Genomic DNA, 18638 nt, shown 5'->3' on the forward strand with positions numbered 1-18638 from the left:
AAAAAACTTTAAGACATAGATTTAGATTTATGGAACTGGTCATTTAAATTTTTTAAAATTATAAATATTTATGAGAAGATCTAGATAAAATAAATCATTCAAAAGTTAAATTAAATCGTACTTTCATATGTCTAATGTGTTATATATATTTGCTTTTCAAAAAAATTAGATCACTTTTTATAGATATAGGTGTGACTTATTGTCTATATTATATTATGTGTGATGCATTATAAATAACGGAGGTACTACAACAAACCATGACGGATTCGGCTCAAATAAATATTTGCTACTATTGGAGTTCTTCAATTTTAAGCACGCGTGCAACGGTATGTTCTTTAAGTTTTACTTTTTCTTACACATAAAATTTGTAGAAATTTTGGGTTCTTCAATTTATGTAAGTAATTGACATAACACACGATAGAACATCATATGAAACTTGACAATATTGAAGACAAAAATTCATCATGCTATGCTTAGAATTTATCCTTTTAAATTTTTTATGCATAATTTTGACAAATATTTGTTATCAAGGTTTATATGATTTCTTTTTATTTTGTGTTATAAGTTGTTAATCTTATTCGTGAAACTAAATAACAATTATCTTATATATAATAATAATAATAATAATATTGCTATTGATTGTAGATTACTATTTTCAACAATTTATAACACATATTTTATATATGATTGATTAGCGGGGAAAAAAATCACCTTTTATCCCATGTAACACAAGTACTTCATGGCTAGTTTTAATTGATTGTGAATTCTTATAGCGGGTCAAAAAAAAAGTAATGCTCGACTAATATATATATATTTTTTGAAGAATCCTAACATGTGCAGCATCTTTGGATAACTAGAGAGAGGGGTATAGTCGGGTGGATAGGATTCGGATCCGCTCTTGCTATAGTAAACTCTTTTTTTGACCGAATACCCCAAAGCTGGTGCAACCAAACTGGCCGTATTACCCCTTGAATAACACTGAACTCCCGACCTGGAACTTGAAGTCCTGTCTTCGGGAAGAAAATCTTATATGTAACGGATATATTATGTGTCGGTATTATTAGCCAATTGTGTTCACCAATTCCTCTTGATTTCTAGAATTATCACAAAACATATTTTATTGACAAAATAGAAATTTTTGTGTGTTTAATGACACAATATCACCCGGTATACTCACTGTATACAATACATTCTCGCCACCGGGAGGGTATTCGAGTCTGTCCATGTCATTTCTGTTTCCTGTTCTTAGCAAGAGACGATTATGAACTAATGATATAGTTAGTAATTTTGTCAGTTAGTTTAATGTCTGATTTTTATTATTCTTAATTTTACAATTTCTATATACTAAAAATCCTTTCCTTTTGGAATCTAAACTGCACATCCCATGAGACCCACATTTCTTGTTCCCAATAAATATTTTTTACACGAAGAATTTTGCAGATTACAAACTCTTATTTATGCTTCCAAAAAGTTTCTATCATGCAAACAATGTTTTCACGTCTACTTTCTGACAAAACTCTCGGTTCCTTATTGGAGTTTTATATTCGAATGCATTACTGTATGAGACATTAAATTTATAGCTTACTAATTTGACGCTTTATCGAATGACCTTTCAGTAGCTATTAATACGGTGCCTCACATTTCGGAAATTATTCATCGGTAAAGCCGAGCCGAGCCATTGAGATGGTCAAATGGCCACCGTATAAATTCATGTAAGTGATCCAACAAGAGGAGAAAACAATACGAACCCCAAAGAGTTCGTAGTGTAGGCTTCTCGACTTATTCGCCCGATTCGGCTCGGCGATAGAGCGCATGACCAGTCACAGTAGCGGAAGAGAGTGCGTGATTTTTTTTTTCACTTCCGATGAGGAAACATGGGAAGATACCTCCCCCATAGTTTGTCAGTAGTTTCTCGACTGATGAAGCCCAGCCCCCTGTTGGTCTCTCTGATTTATCTCGGAGAGTTGCTTCTGGTTGAGACGACTCCTACGCAATCCACTAGCATTACTCGCAGCATTTAGATGCCGAGACTCGACGGTGAGCACGAGAGGCATATTTTGGAATGCAACACATGCTTTATTTCGCGAATCACCTCATGAACATGAGATTTTGCACTGCAAATTCGATTTGATTTGAGAGTTAGTCTTACGGTATCGATGTCGTGGAGATGAACTATGCAAGCTACACAACGATATCTCAGTGAACTCAATACATCCGTGTGACTCAAAAAATCCATTTTCATTTCAATGATCTTGGGTATAGAAGCTTGCAGTATAGGGATGGTCTCCGAACTACGTCTTGTGAGGTGTAGACGCAAGGTAAGGGACTTACATAGAAGTCGTACTATTGTCGTGGAGGTGAACTAAGCAGGTTCGATGGAAGATCATAGCTATACAAAGAGAACCGGGAAACTTGACTAATCCCCGGGACTTCATGCACGGGGCATCTCAGGGGTCATGGGCCTCTGGCTCATTCTGGTATCTGCAGTCTCCGACATCTCGAGAGTATAAACACAGGGAAAACAAAAAAAAACTCGGAAAGCGAAGAAAGAGTGGGCACAGATGATACATCTAAACCTAAGCTTTAAGTCGCACAATCAAATACAGAGTTAAAGTACAAATTGTTCCAGCAAGGGGTGTGCTGTCTTAAGAGAAAATGGAAGTCCGAGGGGTCATGGGCATTAGGAGGAGAGTACAACAAGGTCATAAAGTCAATCAATCCCGAACACCAATCGAACCTTCCCTAGAGGATAACTCCCAAGACCGGATGGGGCAGGATCCTCTTCACGATCACCCTGGGCTTTTGTCCGAAAAAATTTGTTCCAACCCAGACAGTAAGGTTTGATAGGTTTATTAATTACTGAGCAGAGGATCCAAGAATACTGTCATCAACTAAAACCCACTAAAAGTCCCTTCCTTTGTACTGCATTTCCTGGCACCAAAAGAAGGAAAAAAAAGAGAAGGAAATATCAATAAACAATAGCAATTTGACGAGCTTGCCACCGTATAGAGGCCAATTTTATACGTGAATAAGAATGTACTTTTCTTGGGCATTATCCTCCTATGATCTTATGAAGCGACTCATGCATTCAACTATATTTTATAACTAATATGAATTGAAAATGGTTCATAAATATTTTTGTACCCATAGAATATTTAGTGCATACCTGTAATATGTTTGAAAATTACATAGTTGAGAATAATATCTAAAATACAAATTCTTCTTTAATCGTAGACAATAGAAAACAAGGGAAGAAAAACAAATTTTTAGGGACTTGGCTAAAAACACGAGTCAGAGCACTAACCGCTATCAAAATGCAATTTTAACTACTCAAAGTCCAACAATTTTCCTGAGCAGAATGGCCATGATGGGAAAAACTAATTAAAGACATCGTCAAAAGCATGCTAACTAAACTGATTCTGTTTCACTCATCAGCTAGTCTGTATGCTCGTCCCGGAGCGGGAGGAAAGGATGGTGGTACTTTGTAAACAACATGGAAAAGGCATGTATTGGTCCATTTACCTTTAAGATCTAACTATTTGCTCCTTTCTAAGACTACATATGCAAGAAAATTGAAGATATGTAGAAGGTGTTCTTACAGGAGGATAGCTTGACATATAAGGAACTTGTCTTGGATGACCATAAAGCACCTGCTGTCCATACTGCAGTCAACACCACCAAAACAGTGATCCATATTGAGACTATTATTTCAAATTTCTTGAAATGATACCGTAAGAACAGCAAAATGGATTGCTGACCTGAGGTGCATTGGGATGAATATATCCCTGAGCTGAATGCATTGGAGCAAACTGAGGATTGAACATTACAGGCTGATGACCCACAAATGAAGGTCCAATCTGCAAATAAATTAGAACTTCGTTCCATCAGAGACCCACCATGAAACATAACAATCACCACCACAAAAACCATATTTTAGATATAAACGAAAGAGGGAAAGAAGTAACTTGAAGTGATAGGAAGCAAGACCATTTAGGTCCTTACCCCGACACCCACTGGCATGCCATGCATATGTGAGACAGCAGCCACATTTGACGGGACATAAAATGAGGCATCTGAAACCGGGGATGGAGGCCTGAGAGGTGTTTGCGAAGGAATGAAGCTTTTTGCATTTGGATTAAGTTTAAATTCCTGTTCATATTAACATGATTAGCTAAAAGATCAACAAGAAGCCCAAGCAAAAAGAACAAAATAGCTTGCGCCGACCAAATTTGTGAAGAAAAAGAAAAGGAAGTGAACCCAATCACACCTTTGCATTAGGATTCAGTGTTGACTTCTCAGAAGATAAAGAGCCCATTGAGGAGCTGGGTGTTAGACCAGCACGAGTCGAAGCTGAAGTAGCACCCACATGATCGGAAATGGAAGACCTGGAACTACCAGGCTGTTGATTGGATTCAACAGAAGGTGACTCCGCGTGTGTTTTTCTTCCATAGGTCACCCCCTCCACCAATTCACTAGTAGGTTTTCTCTCTTCTTGATCCTTTATGGAGACCTCTGGAGGAGGGCGGGCAACAGCATCAGGCAATGAGACCCCATTATCGGAAGCATCTTTCTTCCCATGCATAGATGACCGAGAATCTGCATCTGCTTTTTTTCCTGATATAACCAAACAGGAGATTTTTAATTTCCAAAGAGAGAATTAACTACAGAGTACTGATGCATTGACCATCCAATCGAAAAACAATATCAGTTGCAGTTTCCTATTTCATCTGGTATGAAAAAGTTACAAAGCACACATATCGGTCAATTCAGTTTACATTCTTCATCTACTCCGAAAACAAGTAACCAAGTGCAGCTTCATAATTTTGCGATCAGCCACAGCTAGAGTTTCATACCTTCAGATTGCAAGGTTCGAGCATCCTCGTCAAGCTGCATTCACAAGACATTATAAAAAGTTATAAGGAATACCTGCATGTTCTCATAACAAATGCTGAAATTTGCAGAACAATCTTACTTGCTGCCTTGCTGTCTGCACTTTTGACTCGGTATCTCCTGCAAGATCACTGGATGAACTCTCCTGCACTCTGCGATAAAGAAATACTGATTATTATTATTATTATTATTACTGTCAAAGAGGTCAGAACTCATAAATTTTAGCGTTCTCAAAAAGATTGCAACTCGACTAAGTAATTGTATGTTTAAATCACACACACACACACGCACGCACGCACGCACGCACACCCGCACGCACTCGAACTTATTTAAAAAATTGAGAATTGAGTTTCATGTAAATATATATAATTACAAATATACATATAAAAAATTAAATTAACAAATAGAAATAGGAAATAAACAGATGTGAGAACAAGCTACTGGGAAACTATTCTGGACCTGCTTTCACTAATTGCAGAAGCAAAAGTTCCACAAGAGACTCCAGAAGATTGCTGTCTAGTAGCATCTAAGGCACCAGAAGTACAGAAATCTGTATCAGAAGCAGATCCAGAAGTTTGTCGATCCTCCTGCAAATACATTCAAAGAAAAAGGAAAAAAATTCAGTGACAACACCATTATGAAGCAAAATTGTGCAGTACCCAAGGAAGAGAAGAGAACCAAAGAGCTTTTATCAAGGTTATTAACTTTAGAAGCCAAGTTCAGATGATACAAGAACTTTTTTCTAGGCTTCAAATCCTCCTACTGATTCTTGGTGTAAAACTTTTCCCAAATGTGCTTGAGTTGCCAAAACTCAAGCAAACAAATTTTTTGGTACATGTATAACAGCAAAACCCCCTTGGTGATCTTTCACAATATAAAACCCATTCTGTTCTCGAAAAGCAATCAGTATGTCTCTTCGAAATATAAAAATGGTTAGACACACGAACCACATTTAAGGAGCTTGATGATGGAGGAATTCTTTGACTGCTTTTCCCAGTCGTTAAACCACCAAAGACCTCACTAGTGACGGGAGCAACAGAATCACCAAAAGTGTCCGTGTTACGCGAGTTAAACAGTATGTCTTCATCTTCTTCATATCCACTATCATCTGCCACCCTGCCCCTATGGACTGAAGAAAATCTAGTCTCTTCATCAATGTCGAAATCCTCATGAAGGTGAAGACCCCTTTCCTGTTGTATAAAATCATCAGTAACCTATACTCTCTCCGACAATGTTATCAAATAAGAGATCCAGAAAAAAAGAAGAAGTAAACCTCTGCCAAATGAAGATCTTGAGTTACTTCACCCTCAATTTCTCTTGCTATCCGTGATGCTTCCTTCTCCAAGTCTTTCATTCGCGGACCCTTCTCAAGTTTTGTTGTGTAGAGTTCCTCATTGAAAGTGCTTTTTACTCCAAACAACATCTTATTTGTCTCAAATTGATCCCAGTTCCTATGTATTATTGACAGATCAGTCGAACAATATTTTTAAGAAAATATATGTCGGTGACCTTGCAGACTCATGGAATTGAGCTACAGAACAATTAGTCCAAATATTTATCATTTTTTAAAATTCAACACATGTTTCAAAAGAGATTCGAATAGTGGAACTAAATTGCATTATGATTAGACTGATCCTTGAAAAGCCCTTTCAAAAGCAGCATCTCTTTTCACATGCCAATATTGAAAATTGACTTTATATTCTTCCAAGAACAAAGTCTGTTCAGTTGATGATAAACAGATCATTACCATGTCAACAGAAACGAAAAATAGCAATCCAGAGTTTTAAATGAAAATATAGACCAGGGAAAGCATGCAACACAGGAGTGCGAGTTTTCAGCTTCCCTTGAGAGAAATGGGCTCAAGGTTGTTGACTTCGAGCATTAACGAAATAATAGAGTGCAGTTGAAGATATTGAGATGCACCTTTGATGCCAAAAAAGGGAACAAAACAATCTAAGCCCATTATCTAAAGCAAGTAATTGGGAATAAAAATGGAGATCTTCAAAAGCAAAACATAGTCTTGCAATCTGTAGAGACAATAAAGAGATGGTAGCAACCTATTCCAATGGGCATCAAATATATTTTCCAATTCAGGACATCGCGGGTCATCTTCATCAGGGACCCAAGGCTCCAGCACTCTCTCAACATCTACATGACGAGATTGAGATATGTAGGAGTCCAGCATTAGCTCCTGCTGCTTCTCATGTTGAAATTCATTCAATCCATCACTTGTCACTGGCACATCCTGGCAATGTTAATTGATACTTCTTTGAGGTCATTATTCACAAACATAACACAAATGTAGCTGCGACTAGACAAAAGTATAACTGTAACTGTATAATCAGAAGGGCTATCGAGAATCATCCATGAGCAGCAAGCTGCTGTGAGAAACCCCCAAAAAATTATCCACACCGAGCATTAATTCATGCATAAAAATTAGAGGATGACTGCACATAGAGTAAACTGCAAGAACCTTCGCTATAACTTGAACAAGCTCTTTAGCAGGAATTATGAGCGTTTTCAAGGGAGCCTTGCTAAGGGACTCTCCATCTGCTTTCTGGCCTTTAGCCGAGCCATCTCTTGTCATGTGAGCCATCTTCAAGATGATACCTGGAAACAACCAATAAAATGGACATTTGATTATAACTATTAATAATTGCAGCACCAAGTGGAGACGTAGAGTGATAAAAATTCCTTAAGAATCCCAAACAAGTTATCATTTTAGCATCGGAGAGCCTGCATTCGATCCAGATGATGCTTCAGGTCTTAATCGTAACAGCATATTGCAAGTAAACAAACTACAGTGCACGAGATATGCTTCCGTTACTCTAAAAAGTGAATTTTCTCTTTTCCAAATCGAATTCAGAGCAGAAAAGGGACGAAATTTCGGGCATGAAACGAAGTGAAACAAGCTCAGTTCAGCATACCAAAGTCCTTGTCCGCGTTTGTGGCATGGAAAATTCCAGTGTACAGGGAACCATTCTTCACCTGGACTTCCACCGGGTGCCCTATCAGACACGTCGCCAAGTACAACAAACGGTCGCCCGACGGGCCTCCAATCTTGCCGGCAGCGAGTCCACCTGCAGCGAAGAACCGATCATGAACCGAACACAACGTTGCGTCCGGAACGGTAACTCCAAAGAACTCTCAATTTCACCTGTGTGTGCGGACTTGTTGGAGCTCGATTTGCCCGATTGCGATCTGTATTGATCAGCCCTAGCTCCTCCACCACCTCCACCTCCGCCACCCTCGCGCTCCTGCCTTCTGCGGCCATAGCCGTTTGCAGAGGGCCTAGGCTGCGAGGCTTGCTGGAGATTCATCGGAGGGGGAAACCTCGACCCGATCGACGTCGGAGAGGAGAGAGCTTCGATTGCGGCACTGAAGTACGGCAAACAGTGAAGGAAGATGAGCAAAAGGGATATGGCGGGGCAGTATGGTGAGGGAGCTTCTAGGGTTTCAAGGGGAGAAGGTAGGAAGGAGGAAGACGATGGAGCAGTTTGAGAAATTTCTCTTTTTTCGGTTTCAAAATTGGTAGTCTCATAAATAATGTGTATTTGCCTCGTAACAGATACATGGAATAATCAATGTATGATCGAAGACCGAAAAAAGATTAAGGACCTAAGTGTAATTGATATAATTTAAGGGGCAATTATCGAAAATAAGTTAATTCATCGGGGGAATCGATAATCGTATGAAGATGAGAGACGAATATGTAATTAAATCAAAGTTGAGGCCTGATTTTCGAAATACAGCATATTAGAGGAACCGCATCAGTATATTATTGGGCTCCGTCGGCCTTGGTTTGGCCATGTGACGGCTCGCCTAGGTCCATGAAATGGTCCCTCATAGCTGGATCAAGGCCGCAGCACATCCTGATGCATCCAAAGACGCTGCGCAAAGACACGAATAAGTCTCTCGGACACGAATTAGACTGAAAATGCATAAATTTAAATGCTAGACTGACAAAAACTCCGATAACCATCGGATATCAATTCAAATGCCAAATATTTGTTAAATTGAAATTCTTCACTCTGTTTCTGATTAAGGAATGGTTTGGATTCAGTGGGCTCTTTAGAAACTTAGCTGACTCTGAAGGCCCCCGTTGGGTTCATTACGGAAAAATGATCCACAGATCAGAGCCTGGACCAGGTTGGTTCCCGCTTAGATTTCGAAAAATATGATACACCATCATGACAGCAATTTGGTTCTAATCGAACCACAACTGTTTGCTCTGAAGCTAAAGAAGTTGCTAGTGGGAAATTATGACCCTTTTTGCCCCAAATGCAGGACAGGAGAAAGAAGGTTGAGCCGGATTGAGCTAGTCCAAGTCACATCTCCCGACCATGCAGTCGCCTCACAACCCGGCCTAGTCATAGAGGAGAAATGCAACTATAAATGGATGATACCTGCGTCGATATGATTTTTTTTTTGCCATTAAAAGAAATTCCAAATAAGCTGAACAAAATTAGGTGAGGCAGAGGACTCTTTTTTTTCGGTGCAGCGAGGCAGAGGACTCTGGCAATGTCGTAGTCATTTCTCACGAGTTGCCTTTGCAGTGACCATGCATTGACCAGGTGCTTGTTCACATAATTCAGATTTTTCCCCACTTCCATCATCTGAATCGCAGGAAATTTCTCATTACATTCTATTCATTTGACACTTGCAATCACGATCTTCTGGGACTCGGGGTTTCCTTCTCCGCCTGGGATCGTCCCATTTCTCGGAACTGTAAGTAGTTTATGACCGAGCTCCTTTGATTTGAGTATTAACAGAAGATCTAGAAGCTGGAGACAATATCAGTTTAATTTCATCATTCTCATGGCTAGAGTTTGAGGGATAGCATAGACTGCGATGCCGTTACTCCATGATTTTCATTTTAAGAAAAGAATTTCCAGACAAATTTTGGATACAGAGATTGCTTTAAATAGAAAGTTTTCTTTGGCTAATCCCAGATGAGTTCTATACGGTCTTAATGTTATTATATAGCTGAATGCTATTTGCTAATTTTATCACATGAATAATTTACAATAACCTAAACCTTTCTTCTTCTTTTTTCTTTTTTCTAGTAAACGGATCTTAGTCATACTGTTGGACTAACAAAAACAGTTTACGTCGAACTAAATTATTTATCAATGTAAACATTTTAAATCTCCACTTGTTAATTAGGATGTCGATTTCACTCACCCACTCAGTATATCATCTTTTGCTGAAGCTCGGTGATATGCTAGCTTCTTATCTTCCGACTTGTGATCGTCCCATGTTTGCAAGATGTTGGAGTAGACAAGCTGCTAACTTGCTCTGGGTCTGTTGAAATGTGAGTTCGTTGTTCTCTTAACACCAATATCTAATTTATGTGTTACCAACTAATATGCGTTGGTTCAAGCAGTTCAGCGATTGTTCTCCGTAAGTATTGTAAATGGAAAAAATTTATACTGTGAGAGCTAATGCTCCGTTTGATTTCGCAGTTAAAATCACAAAATTTTTAACTTTAATTTTAACTCAACACACTACACAACAAAAATACACGTTTCCGAAGTAAAAAATTTAACTGTTAACTTTAACTCAGTACACTATATAATCATTTGTCATTTTCCACAATCAAAATCAAAGTTACTTTAACTCTGAAACCAAACGCGCCATTACCCTTTAGTGGGCTGAACCGACTCGATTGGATTAGTCGGGGCCTAATTGGGCTTTTGGATACTAGGTTTGATTAAAAAATATTGTGATATACAAATGATATGTTGCTCGTTCTGCTGAAATGTAACTATGGTTTTCTGTTTGCAGCGTTGCAGCATCACTACCTGGTACAATAAATGCAAGCGAAATTATCCCAGTAGGGATCATGTGGAAGCCGATCAAAAGAAATGGTCCAGAAGTTTACTAAAAACTTTTCTCTCAAACTGCCAAATTCACTCAGCTCATCTGCTCAAAATATTTTCTCTTTTGCCGATTTTCAATGATCTTCTAGCCTACTGGAAATCTTCCCATCGGTGTTCGTCCTATCTCTGCAAGGTCTTAGAGTGACTCTTCCTGTTGTTGCTGAAATTGTGAGTTCATTTTCTTTTTAACCAGTTCCTTCTGTATGGCTTGATCATTACTTTGGGTTGGTGATACCATGAATGAACAAGGACGAGGGATAACGATTTGATGTTGGTGTGCTGTTATGCATCTGAAGATTCAGCGGGGAATTCTTTCAAAATAAGCAGGAATAGATAGATCTTCCCTGCTTGGCGGAACTGGAATTCCACCAGCATATACTCACGAAACAACAATATCTATGTGTTAATCTCGGAATTGTCCTCAGTATTCACCTCAAAGTTGAGTTTTTCTGTGTAGTTTAGACAATTAATCTGCCCACCTTGACCATACATGGGCATCTGCCAGTATTTCATATTCCTTAATCATCAGACTCTCCCAAAGGTCATTTCTTCAACCTACACAACATTGAAGATCATCAATTTACTTTTGGATCAACAGTTGCTCGAAATGAGATCATGCTACACCACATAAGGAATATGCAGAAGATAGCTATCGTCCAGGCAAAGTTGAAGGCAACTGGTGCTGCTTCAAATGGACGCACAGTATACACTTGAAGTATCAGAATAAACCTGCCTCGACTGTATTCACGTTCTCAGTAAACCTTAATCTATTAGCAGATCTACTCTCTTACTTGGAACCAGTACACTCGTGCACATATGTAATCTTAGTTATCAGCTGAGAAACTAGCACCCTTGGAACGAAAACTAGGCATAAGAAAACCAGCTAGCCAAAGAAACAATATGAGATAATTCATAAGACTTTGAGCATCACTAAATGAAACCAACAGAATAGGGTGTCCCGTACAATCCTTCTGTCATAATACAATTTCTCATGGTGCTAAGAAAGATGGTGTACTATGCCCCCATTCGACTTTTCATTCATAAACAATATCTGAACACGAAAATACCAAGTACAGCACCTATTATTAACTTAAGGGTCGATCGTCAAAAGGAAGTTAATTTATCGGGGGAGTGAAATCGACATCCTAATTCATCAGGGGAGTCGATGCACAGTAACCTGTGCATTACGGGAGTGATTATTTCAGGACTTTTTAAACCATATGATTGATCAATAACACACTGCTATTTTTTTTGTAGAGAGGTAGATTCATCCAAGTGTAACAATGAATAGCATTGCATCATCATCAAATAGCCAATTAAGGTAATTGAAGTCCTTTCCTAACCCATCCATCATGCATCTTTTCTGCAATTCTCCTGTAGCTAATTCCGACAATTTGATGTGGTGATTTTAAGGGTCCTATGTGACAATTAATTGCTCATCTGATGCTTTGTTCTCTATACTGAGCACAAGCAGAAATGCCGAATCATTAAGTAGTACATTTCAAGCAAACGATAGTGCCGCTGCATATATATGACAATAGAGTATTGAACCACATCACACAACTCTCCAGCTTAGCATGAATCATTATCATTAATGCTTGCCATGTACAAATCATGTATTTTAGTCGCGTATATATAGTTTCCATACTTAAAACTAGCGTCTCTACTTAGATCTTTGTATACCACTATTTATTCCACCTCACCAAGTAAGTGAGGATTCAACCAACTCTTCTTTACTCTTTTTGGTATCAGAGCCTCAAATCAGGATAACACCCGTATTGCTCCATAGCCTTTCTTGGTCCTAATCCGTGACCCTTCTCACAGCCTTTCCCGTTCTTATTTCCTTTTCCTCTATGGCTGACACTAATTCCTCACTCATTTATTCTTCATCCTCATCTATTGTTATCCAAACACCCTCCAGTATTCCGACTATCCCTGTCAAACTGAATGGCAGAAACTATCTCTACTGGAAAGGTATTATGATGCCTCTACTTGCTACCTATGGATTGCTAGACCATGTTGAAGGTCGAGCTATTGCACCAAGCAAAACCATCACAGGAGCTGATGGCGTTGTAGCACCTAACCCCGACTATCTCAGGTGGGATTCCAGAGACAACTTTGCACTCACCTATGTAATGCTGGTAGTAACAGAGGAAATCAGAGTGACCATCCATATTGCCAAGACATCACAGGAGGCATGGACCTCCCTTGCAACCTCATTCTTTACTCAGACTGTCGCCTAGGAAGACCTCCTCGACCAGCAGTGGCGTGACTTGAAGAAAGGCAATCATCGGAACGATGAAAGAACATGCCCATCGATATGCCCAAATCGAAGAGCCAAAAACATTGGCAGACATTAATCGACGTATATACACGGGTCTCGATCCCGATTGGGAGCCGATCGTTCTGGCACAGTCAGAACGGATGCTTACTCTTACTACCGAGGAGCTTCAATCTCTCCTTGTTGGTCACGAAGAGCGTCGCCTTTACGCTCAGGGAACTCAGATGAACACCTCATCTACGAGAGCTCCGCTGTCAGGCTTGCTCGGCGCAAGACCCACGGAAGTCCTCTACACAGACGAACGGAAGGGAGGCAACGGTGGCAAGAAGAACTCCGAAAAGAGTTACGGCGGCAAGAAGCATCCCGACGGCAAAGGAGGCTCGGGAGATTTCGTCGATCGAAGCTATGGAGGAAACCCTAATTTTCAATATGGGGGAGAAGGTCTCGGGCATAGGAGATATGGACAAGTCGGGCAGCAGAATTTGAGTCAGAACAACTCAGGTCAGTACAACTCGGGTTCAATCCGAGACCCGCAGCTGAGCCCAGGTTCCTTTGGGCCTGGGGGCAATTTTGGGCCATTCGTTTCTGGCCGGCCCAATCCAGCCCATCATATTGCGAGAGGCCCAGCTCCCCTTGGCAACTCAGCTTTCTGGCCCAATTCGATGATTATTTGCCAGATTTGCGATCGTCCAGGCCACACCGCTCCATTTTGTCAGTATTCTGGGGCACAAGCTCATCTAGCCCATGGTGCTTCTCCGGGAATTCATGATTCAGATTGGTACATGGACTCAAGGGCGACACACCATGTCACAAACCTCAATTTTCATGATGACACCTCACACTTAGATCACATCTTCGTGGGTGATGGTAAATCAATTTCAGTCCTTGCTTCTGTTTCCTCCACCTTTAAACTCTCTCAGCGTCCTTTACACTTAAATCATATTCTTTGTGCACCACATATTTCTAAAAATCTTATTTCTATATCTAAATTCGCTATAGACAATATTTGCTTCTTTGAGCTTCACCCAGATTATTTCATTGTGAAGGATTAAGAGCTTATGCGTGGCCTAGTTAGAGACGGACTCTACTGTTTCCACCCGACAGACAGGTACATCGACCGTCCTCAAGCTCATTATCATTATCAGGGGTATCGATGTCTGAATCTTATCACTGGTCGCATCTTCCTATCCACCCAAGTTGTATTCAATGAGCGTTCCTTTCCTTTTAGGACAGGTGGGCCTATCTCGGTGGATGCTAGTCGGTTCTCTTATGGCCCCGCATTTGCTACTGGTACGTCTATTCCCTCCTCTTCAAGTAACACTTCTACTTATATTCTCATTCCCTTGTCTATTTCTATACCACTTCATGAGCCTAGTGGTCCTGCCACCCTATCTCTTGAGTTGTATGTTCCTGCTCCTGAGATTCATGACCAGTCCACTAAGTCTGGAGTTTTGGTTGAGGATGCTGTGGGTAATGATGTTGTACTTGGTACTTAGAATACTCACAGGATGACGACACGATCTAAGAATGGTACTCTGCCACCTCCTCGGTTCACCATATCTCGCCATTCTTCTGCTTTCTCTGTTTCTGCTGCTTGCAGGAACCTCAAACTTTTGCACAGGCTCGTAAACACTCTGCCTGACGGGCAGCAATGGGGGAGGAATATCTAGCATTGCTCCAGAATCATACCTGGGATCTTGTCCCACCATCTCCTGCGCAGAATGTGGTTGACTGCAAATAGGTTTATCGCATTAAACAGGAAGCAGATGGCACTATTGATCGCTATAAGGCTCGATTGGTGGCAAAGGGTTTCAATTAGAGAGAAGGAGTTGACTATTCAGAGACGTCTAGTCCAGTCATCAAGCCGGTTACCATTCGGATAGTACTTTTTATTGCTGTCTTCTCCCAGTGGCTGATTCGACAACTAGACATGAAGAATGCTTTCTTTCATGGGCATCTCACTGATGAGGTTTATATGTCTCAACCTCTCGATTTCCTCGATGCTTCTCGCCTTGATTATGTTTTTCGACTCCGCCAATTTCTCTACGGGCTCAAACAAGCCCCCCGGGCATGGTTCCAACATCTCAATACCTATCTTCAGAGACTTGGGTTTTCAGATTCCAAAGCTGATCGTTCACTGTTTATTCTTCGGGGACCTACTTATCTTGTCTATCTTCTCGTCTATGTTGATGATATCATCCTGACAAGAACCCCAGGTGCACCCTTTCATTCCATAGTTACTGCCTTACAATGAGAATTTACCATGAGGGACCTCGGTCCTCTTCACTTCTTTCTTGGGATGGAGGCTCACCCTAATGGTACTGGACTCTACCTCACACAGTCCAAGTACATTCATGATATCCTAGCTCGCACTTCTATGCTAGAGTACAAGCCTATCAGCTCCCCAGTCTCATCAGGATCCGGGCCTTCTCTTCATGATGGGGATCTATTTCGGATTCTTTTCTCTGAGAAGTGTGGTAGGCAGCCTCCAGTATCTCTCGCTCACCAGACTTGACATTGCCTATGCGGTAAATCAGATTTGTCAGTTTATGCACTATCCAACTATTGCTCACTGGATGGCTGTGAAACATATCCTACGTTATCTCAAGGGTACAATTACCTACGGTCTTCATATTCGCCCAGGCCCTATCTCATCAATTCATGGTTTTTCTGATACTGATTGGGCTGGTAACCCTGATGATCGTCGCTCTGTCAGTGGCTTCATTGTCTTTCTTGGCTCCAATCCCGTCTCTTGGAGCTCCAAAAAGCAGAGGACAGTCGCTCGGTCGAGTACTGAGTCTGAGTACAAGAGTCTCGCCAATGCCACTGCTGAGATTTTATGGCTCCAGTCTCTACTTCGGGAACTCGGGGTTTCACAGTGTCACCCTCCGACTCTTTGGTGTGACAATATCTCTGTGTTTTATCTTACGGCGAATCCCATCTTTCATGCTCGGACCAAGCATATTGAGATCGACTATCACTTTGTGTGGGAGCATTTCATGCGCAAGCAACTATCTGTTCGCTTTATTAACTCTGATGATCAGCTAGCTGATGCACTCACCAAGGGCTTATCTTCTTCTTGCTTTGCTGACATCCGCTCCAAGCTTCACATGGCAAAGTCCCCGTTCGACTTGCTGGGGAGTAATAGAGAAGATTAGCATGAATCATTATCATTAATGCTTGCCATGTACAGATCATGTATTTTAATCGTGTATATATAGTTTCCATACTTAGAACTAGCGTCTATAGTTAGATCTTTGTATACCACTATTTATTCCAATGAGTTTCACCTCACCAAGTAAGTGAGGATTCAGCCAACTCTTCTTTACTCTTTAATCTTGAAGTTTTCAAAATTTGATTATTCAGCTTGCTGCCATTGTGAGAGATTCCTAGATAGTGGATAGCTTAAAAGATGGTTAAGTCGGAGATAGTGAACTGCTGCTTCTGTGCAGTTTCAGCATGTATTTTTTGAAGAACTTCTATGGTATTCGTGTATGTTTGCCCGAAATGTTTATTCTCCAGATACGAGGAATCGACTCTGGGGGAACTAAAGTTCCCCGTGTGCTTTGAGAATCTAACTTCACAGGAAGGGGGAGATGCATATGCTGGTAATAAGTTCGATTAATATGTTGACATGACGAGAATCGGAGTTCCCCTGCATCCGCCTTCACCATTCTCATGCTCATGGTCTTTGAATCAGTTCTAGTGCTTCATTTAGATTATCACTTCCAGTATCATGCTCTGCCTGCTGTGCCACGCTATATGGCCTTACTCTTCATGACAGATTAAAATGAGCCTTGGTGATGGCTCTTGGGTCGACTGAAAAATTTGAACCATTGCACGAGTTACATGTATCATATAACAAAATTGAGACATTTAGAATGCAAATTGTGTTACTCAGTGGCTTGTGGAGTCCATTCATCTTCAGTATTCAGATGAGGTCTTTCTGGAGTGGCGGCTGGAGTTGAGTATCATCATGTCTAGTGAAAAAAAATAGGAATATTGCAGTTTCATTCTGTGGGGATGTATTCATATTTCTGCAGATGTAATTTCACAAGGTTCTTTTTTTGGGGTTAATTTCACCTTCCGATGCGGAACGAGTTTCTTGTAAAGCAGATGCTACCCCGGAAACAGCATCCCGTTAGTCAAATATCTCCCATCCTTGGAAAATTTATCGGGACGGAAACATACGAATGGTCCCCATTAACCCGACTGTTCAACTTCAACAAATTCATTATAAGTAGAAACGAGGAGAGGAGAACAGCATGTGGCTGATCGATCAAATTTGAGCTTTCGAAATGGAATCAAAGCACTTGGCCCCATTCCACCGTGTGAAATTGTTGTTTATTTCTTGGCCAACAGTGTGTCAAATTATTAGATTCCTAATAAATCCAAATGTTCCACCGTGTGAAATTGTTGTTTATTTCCTGGCCAACAGTGTGTCAAATTATTAGATTCCTAATAAATCCAAATGTTCTTATCTGTCGAGGAGATCAATCATGGCCTTGTTTTTAATTTTAAATGCAGCCATCATCTGTTCATTTGAAATGGACGTTCTTCTGCTTCTTCTTCTTCTTCTTCTTTTAATAATTAGGATTAATTGCCGAAAAAATCACCAACTTTGCACTTTTTCTCAAATTTAGCACGAACTTTTTGAAATGATACTTAAAATCACCAACTCATCTTCCATTCTCAAATCTAACATTTCATCAATCCTCCCATTAATTTTAACGAATTTTACTTATCGGCGTCACGTGGCAAATTTGAATTGGATGAGTGAATCTCACTTGATTTATTCAATAATTAATTATTTTGAAAATGAAAAAACTAGAAAAAAAATTTAAAAAAAAGAAGGAAAAGGGAGAAGGGGGCTAGCGGCCAGAGTGACCTTGATCGAGGCCGCCACCCCCTAATCGAGGTTGGCGGCGACCCTGATTGGAGGTGTGGAGGCCATGATCAAGGCACCACCCACCCCAATTGAGAGAACCTCCAATTTCGAGGGTTTTCCCGATTGGGGTTGGTAGGGCCCCGATCGCGCCACCCCCCCTCCCAATCGGGGCATCAACTATGATAGAGGTCGCCGTTGACCCCGATTGAGGGGTAGCGGCCACGATGGAGGCGCCACCCGCCCCAATCAAGAAAACCCCCACTCGATCACGGCCGCCACACCTCAATTGAGTCGCCGCCAACGACACCGATTCGGGGGGTGGCGAGTGCGATGAAGTCGCCACTAGACCCAATCGAGAGAACCCCCGCCGCCGACCTCGATTGGGGTGTAGCGGCCGTGATCGAGGCCACCATGGCTGCCAGCATCCTCCTCCCTTTTTCTTCGATTTTTTTTTGTTTTCAGAATAATTAAGTCTTAAATAAATCCAAGGGGTCCACTCATCCAATCCAAATGCGTCACGTGCCGCAGTTAAGTAAAATCCGTTAAAATTAACGTGGAGGATTGACGGAATGCTAGATGTGAGAACGAAAGGTGAGTTGGTGATTTTATGTATCATTCCAAAAAGTTCATGCTAGATTTGAGAAAAAAAGTGCAAAGTTGGTATTTTTTTTTGCCATTAACCCTCACTATTATTATT

At 40.7% G+C, this 18638-nt stretch overlaps 2 protein-coding genes across 2 annotated transcripts in view; one reads left to right on the forward strand and one right to left on the reverse strand.

Annotated features, from left to right (window-relative positions):
• LOC116201683 (probable disease resistance protein At1g61300) overlaps window positions 1-18638 on the forward strand; it is a 280377-nt gene that overhangs the window by 236058 nt on the left and 25681 nt on the right. The gene's annotated exons all lie outside the window — the stretch shown is intronic.
• On the reverse strand, window positions 2565-8441 carry LOC116201705 (polyadenylate-binding protein-interacting protein 4-like). The gene is made up of 14 exons (XM_031533082.1): window positions 8048-8441; window positions 7818-7970; window positions 7364-7500; window positions 6948-7135; window positions 6164-6341; window positions 5838-6080; window positions 5350-5477; window positions 4973-5042; window positions 4854-4887; window positions 4268-4614; window positions 4003-4149; window positions 3759-3857; window positions 3600-3662; window positions 2565-2931 (listed from the first exon to the last, which is right to left on the reverse strand). Exons 1-14 carry the CDS (start codon window positions 8208-8210, stop codon window positions 2902-2904), a joined length of 1980 nt encoding a protein of 659 aa, XP_031388942.1. The 5' UTR covers window positions 8211-8441; the 3' UTR covers window positions 2565-2901.

Source organism: Punica granatum, chromosome 3 (genome assembly GCF_007655135.1).
Source record: "Punica granatum isolate Tunisia-2019 chromosome 3, ASM765513v2, whole genome shotgun sequence".
Lineage (NCBI taxonomy): Eukaryota > Viridiplantae > Streptophyta > Magnoliopsida > Myrtales > Lythraceae > Punica > Punica granatum.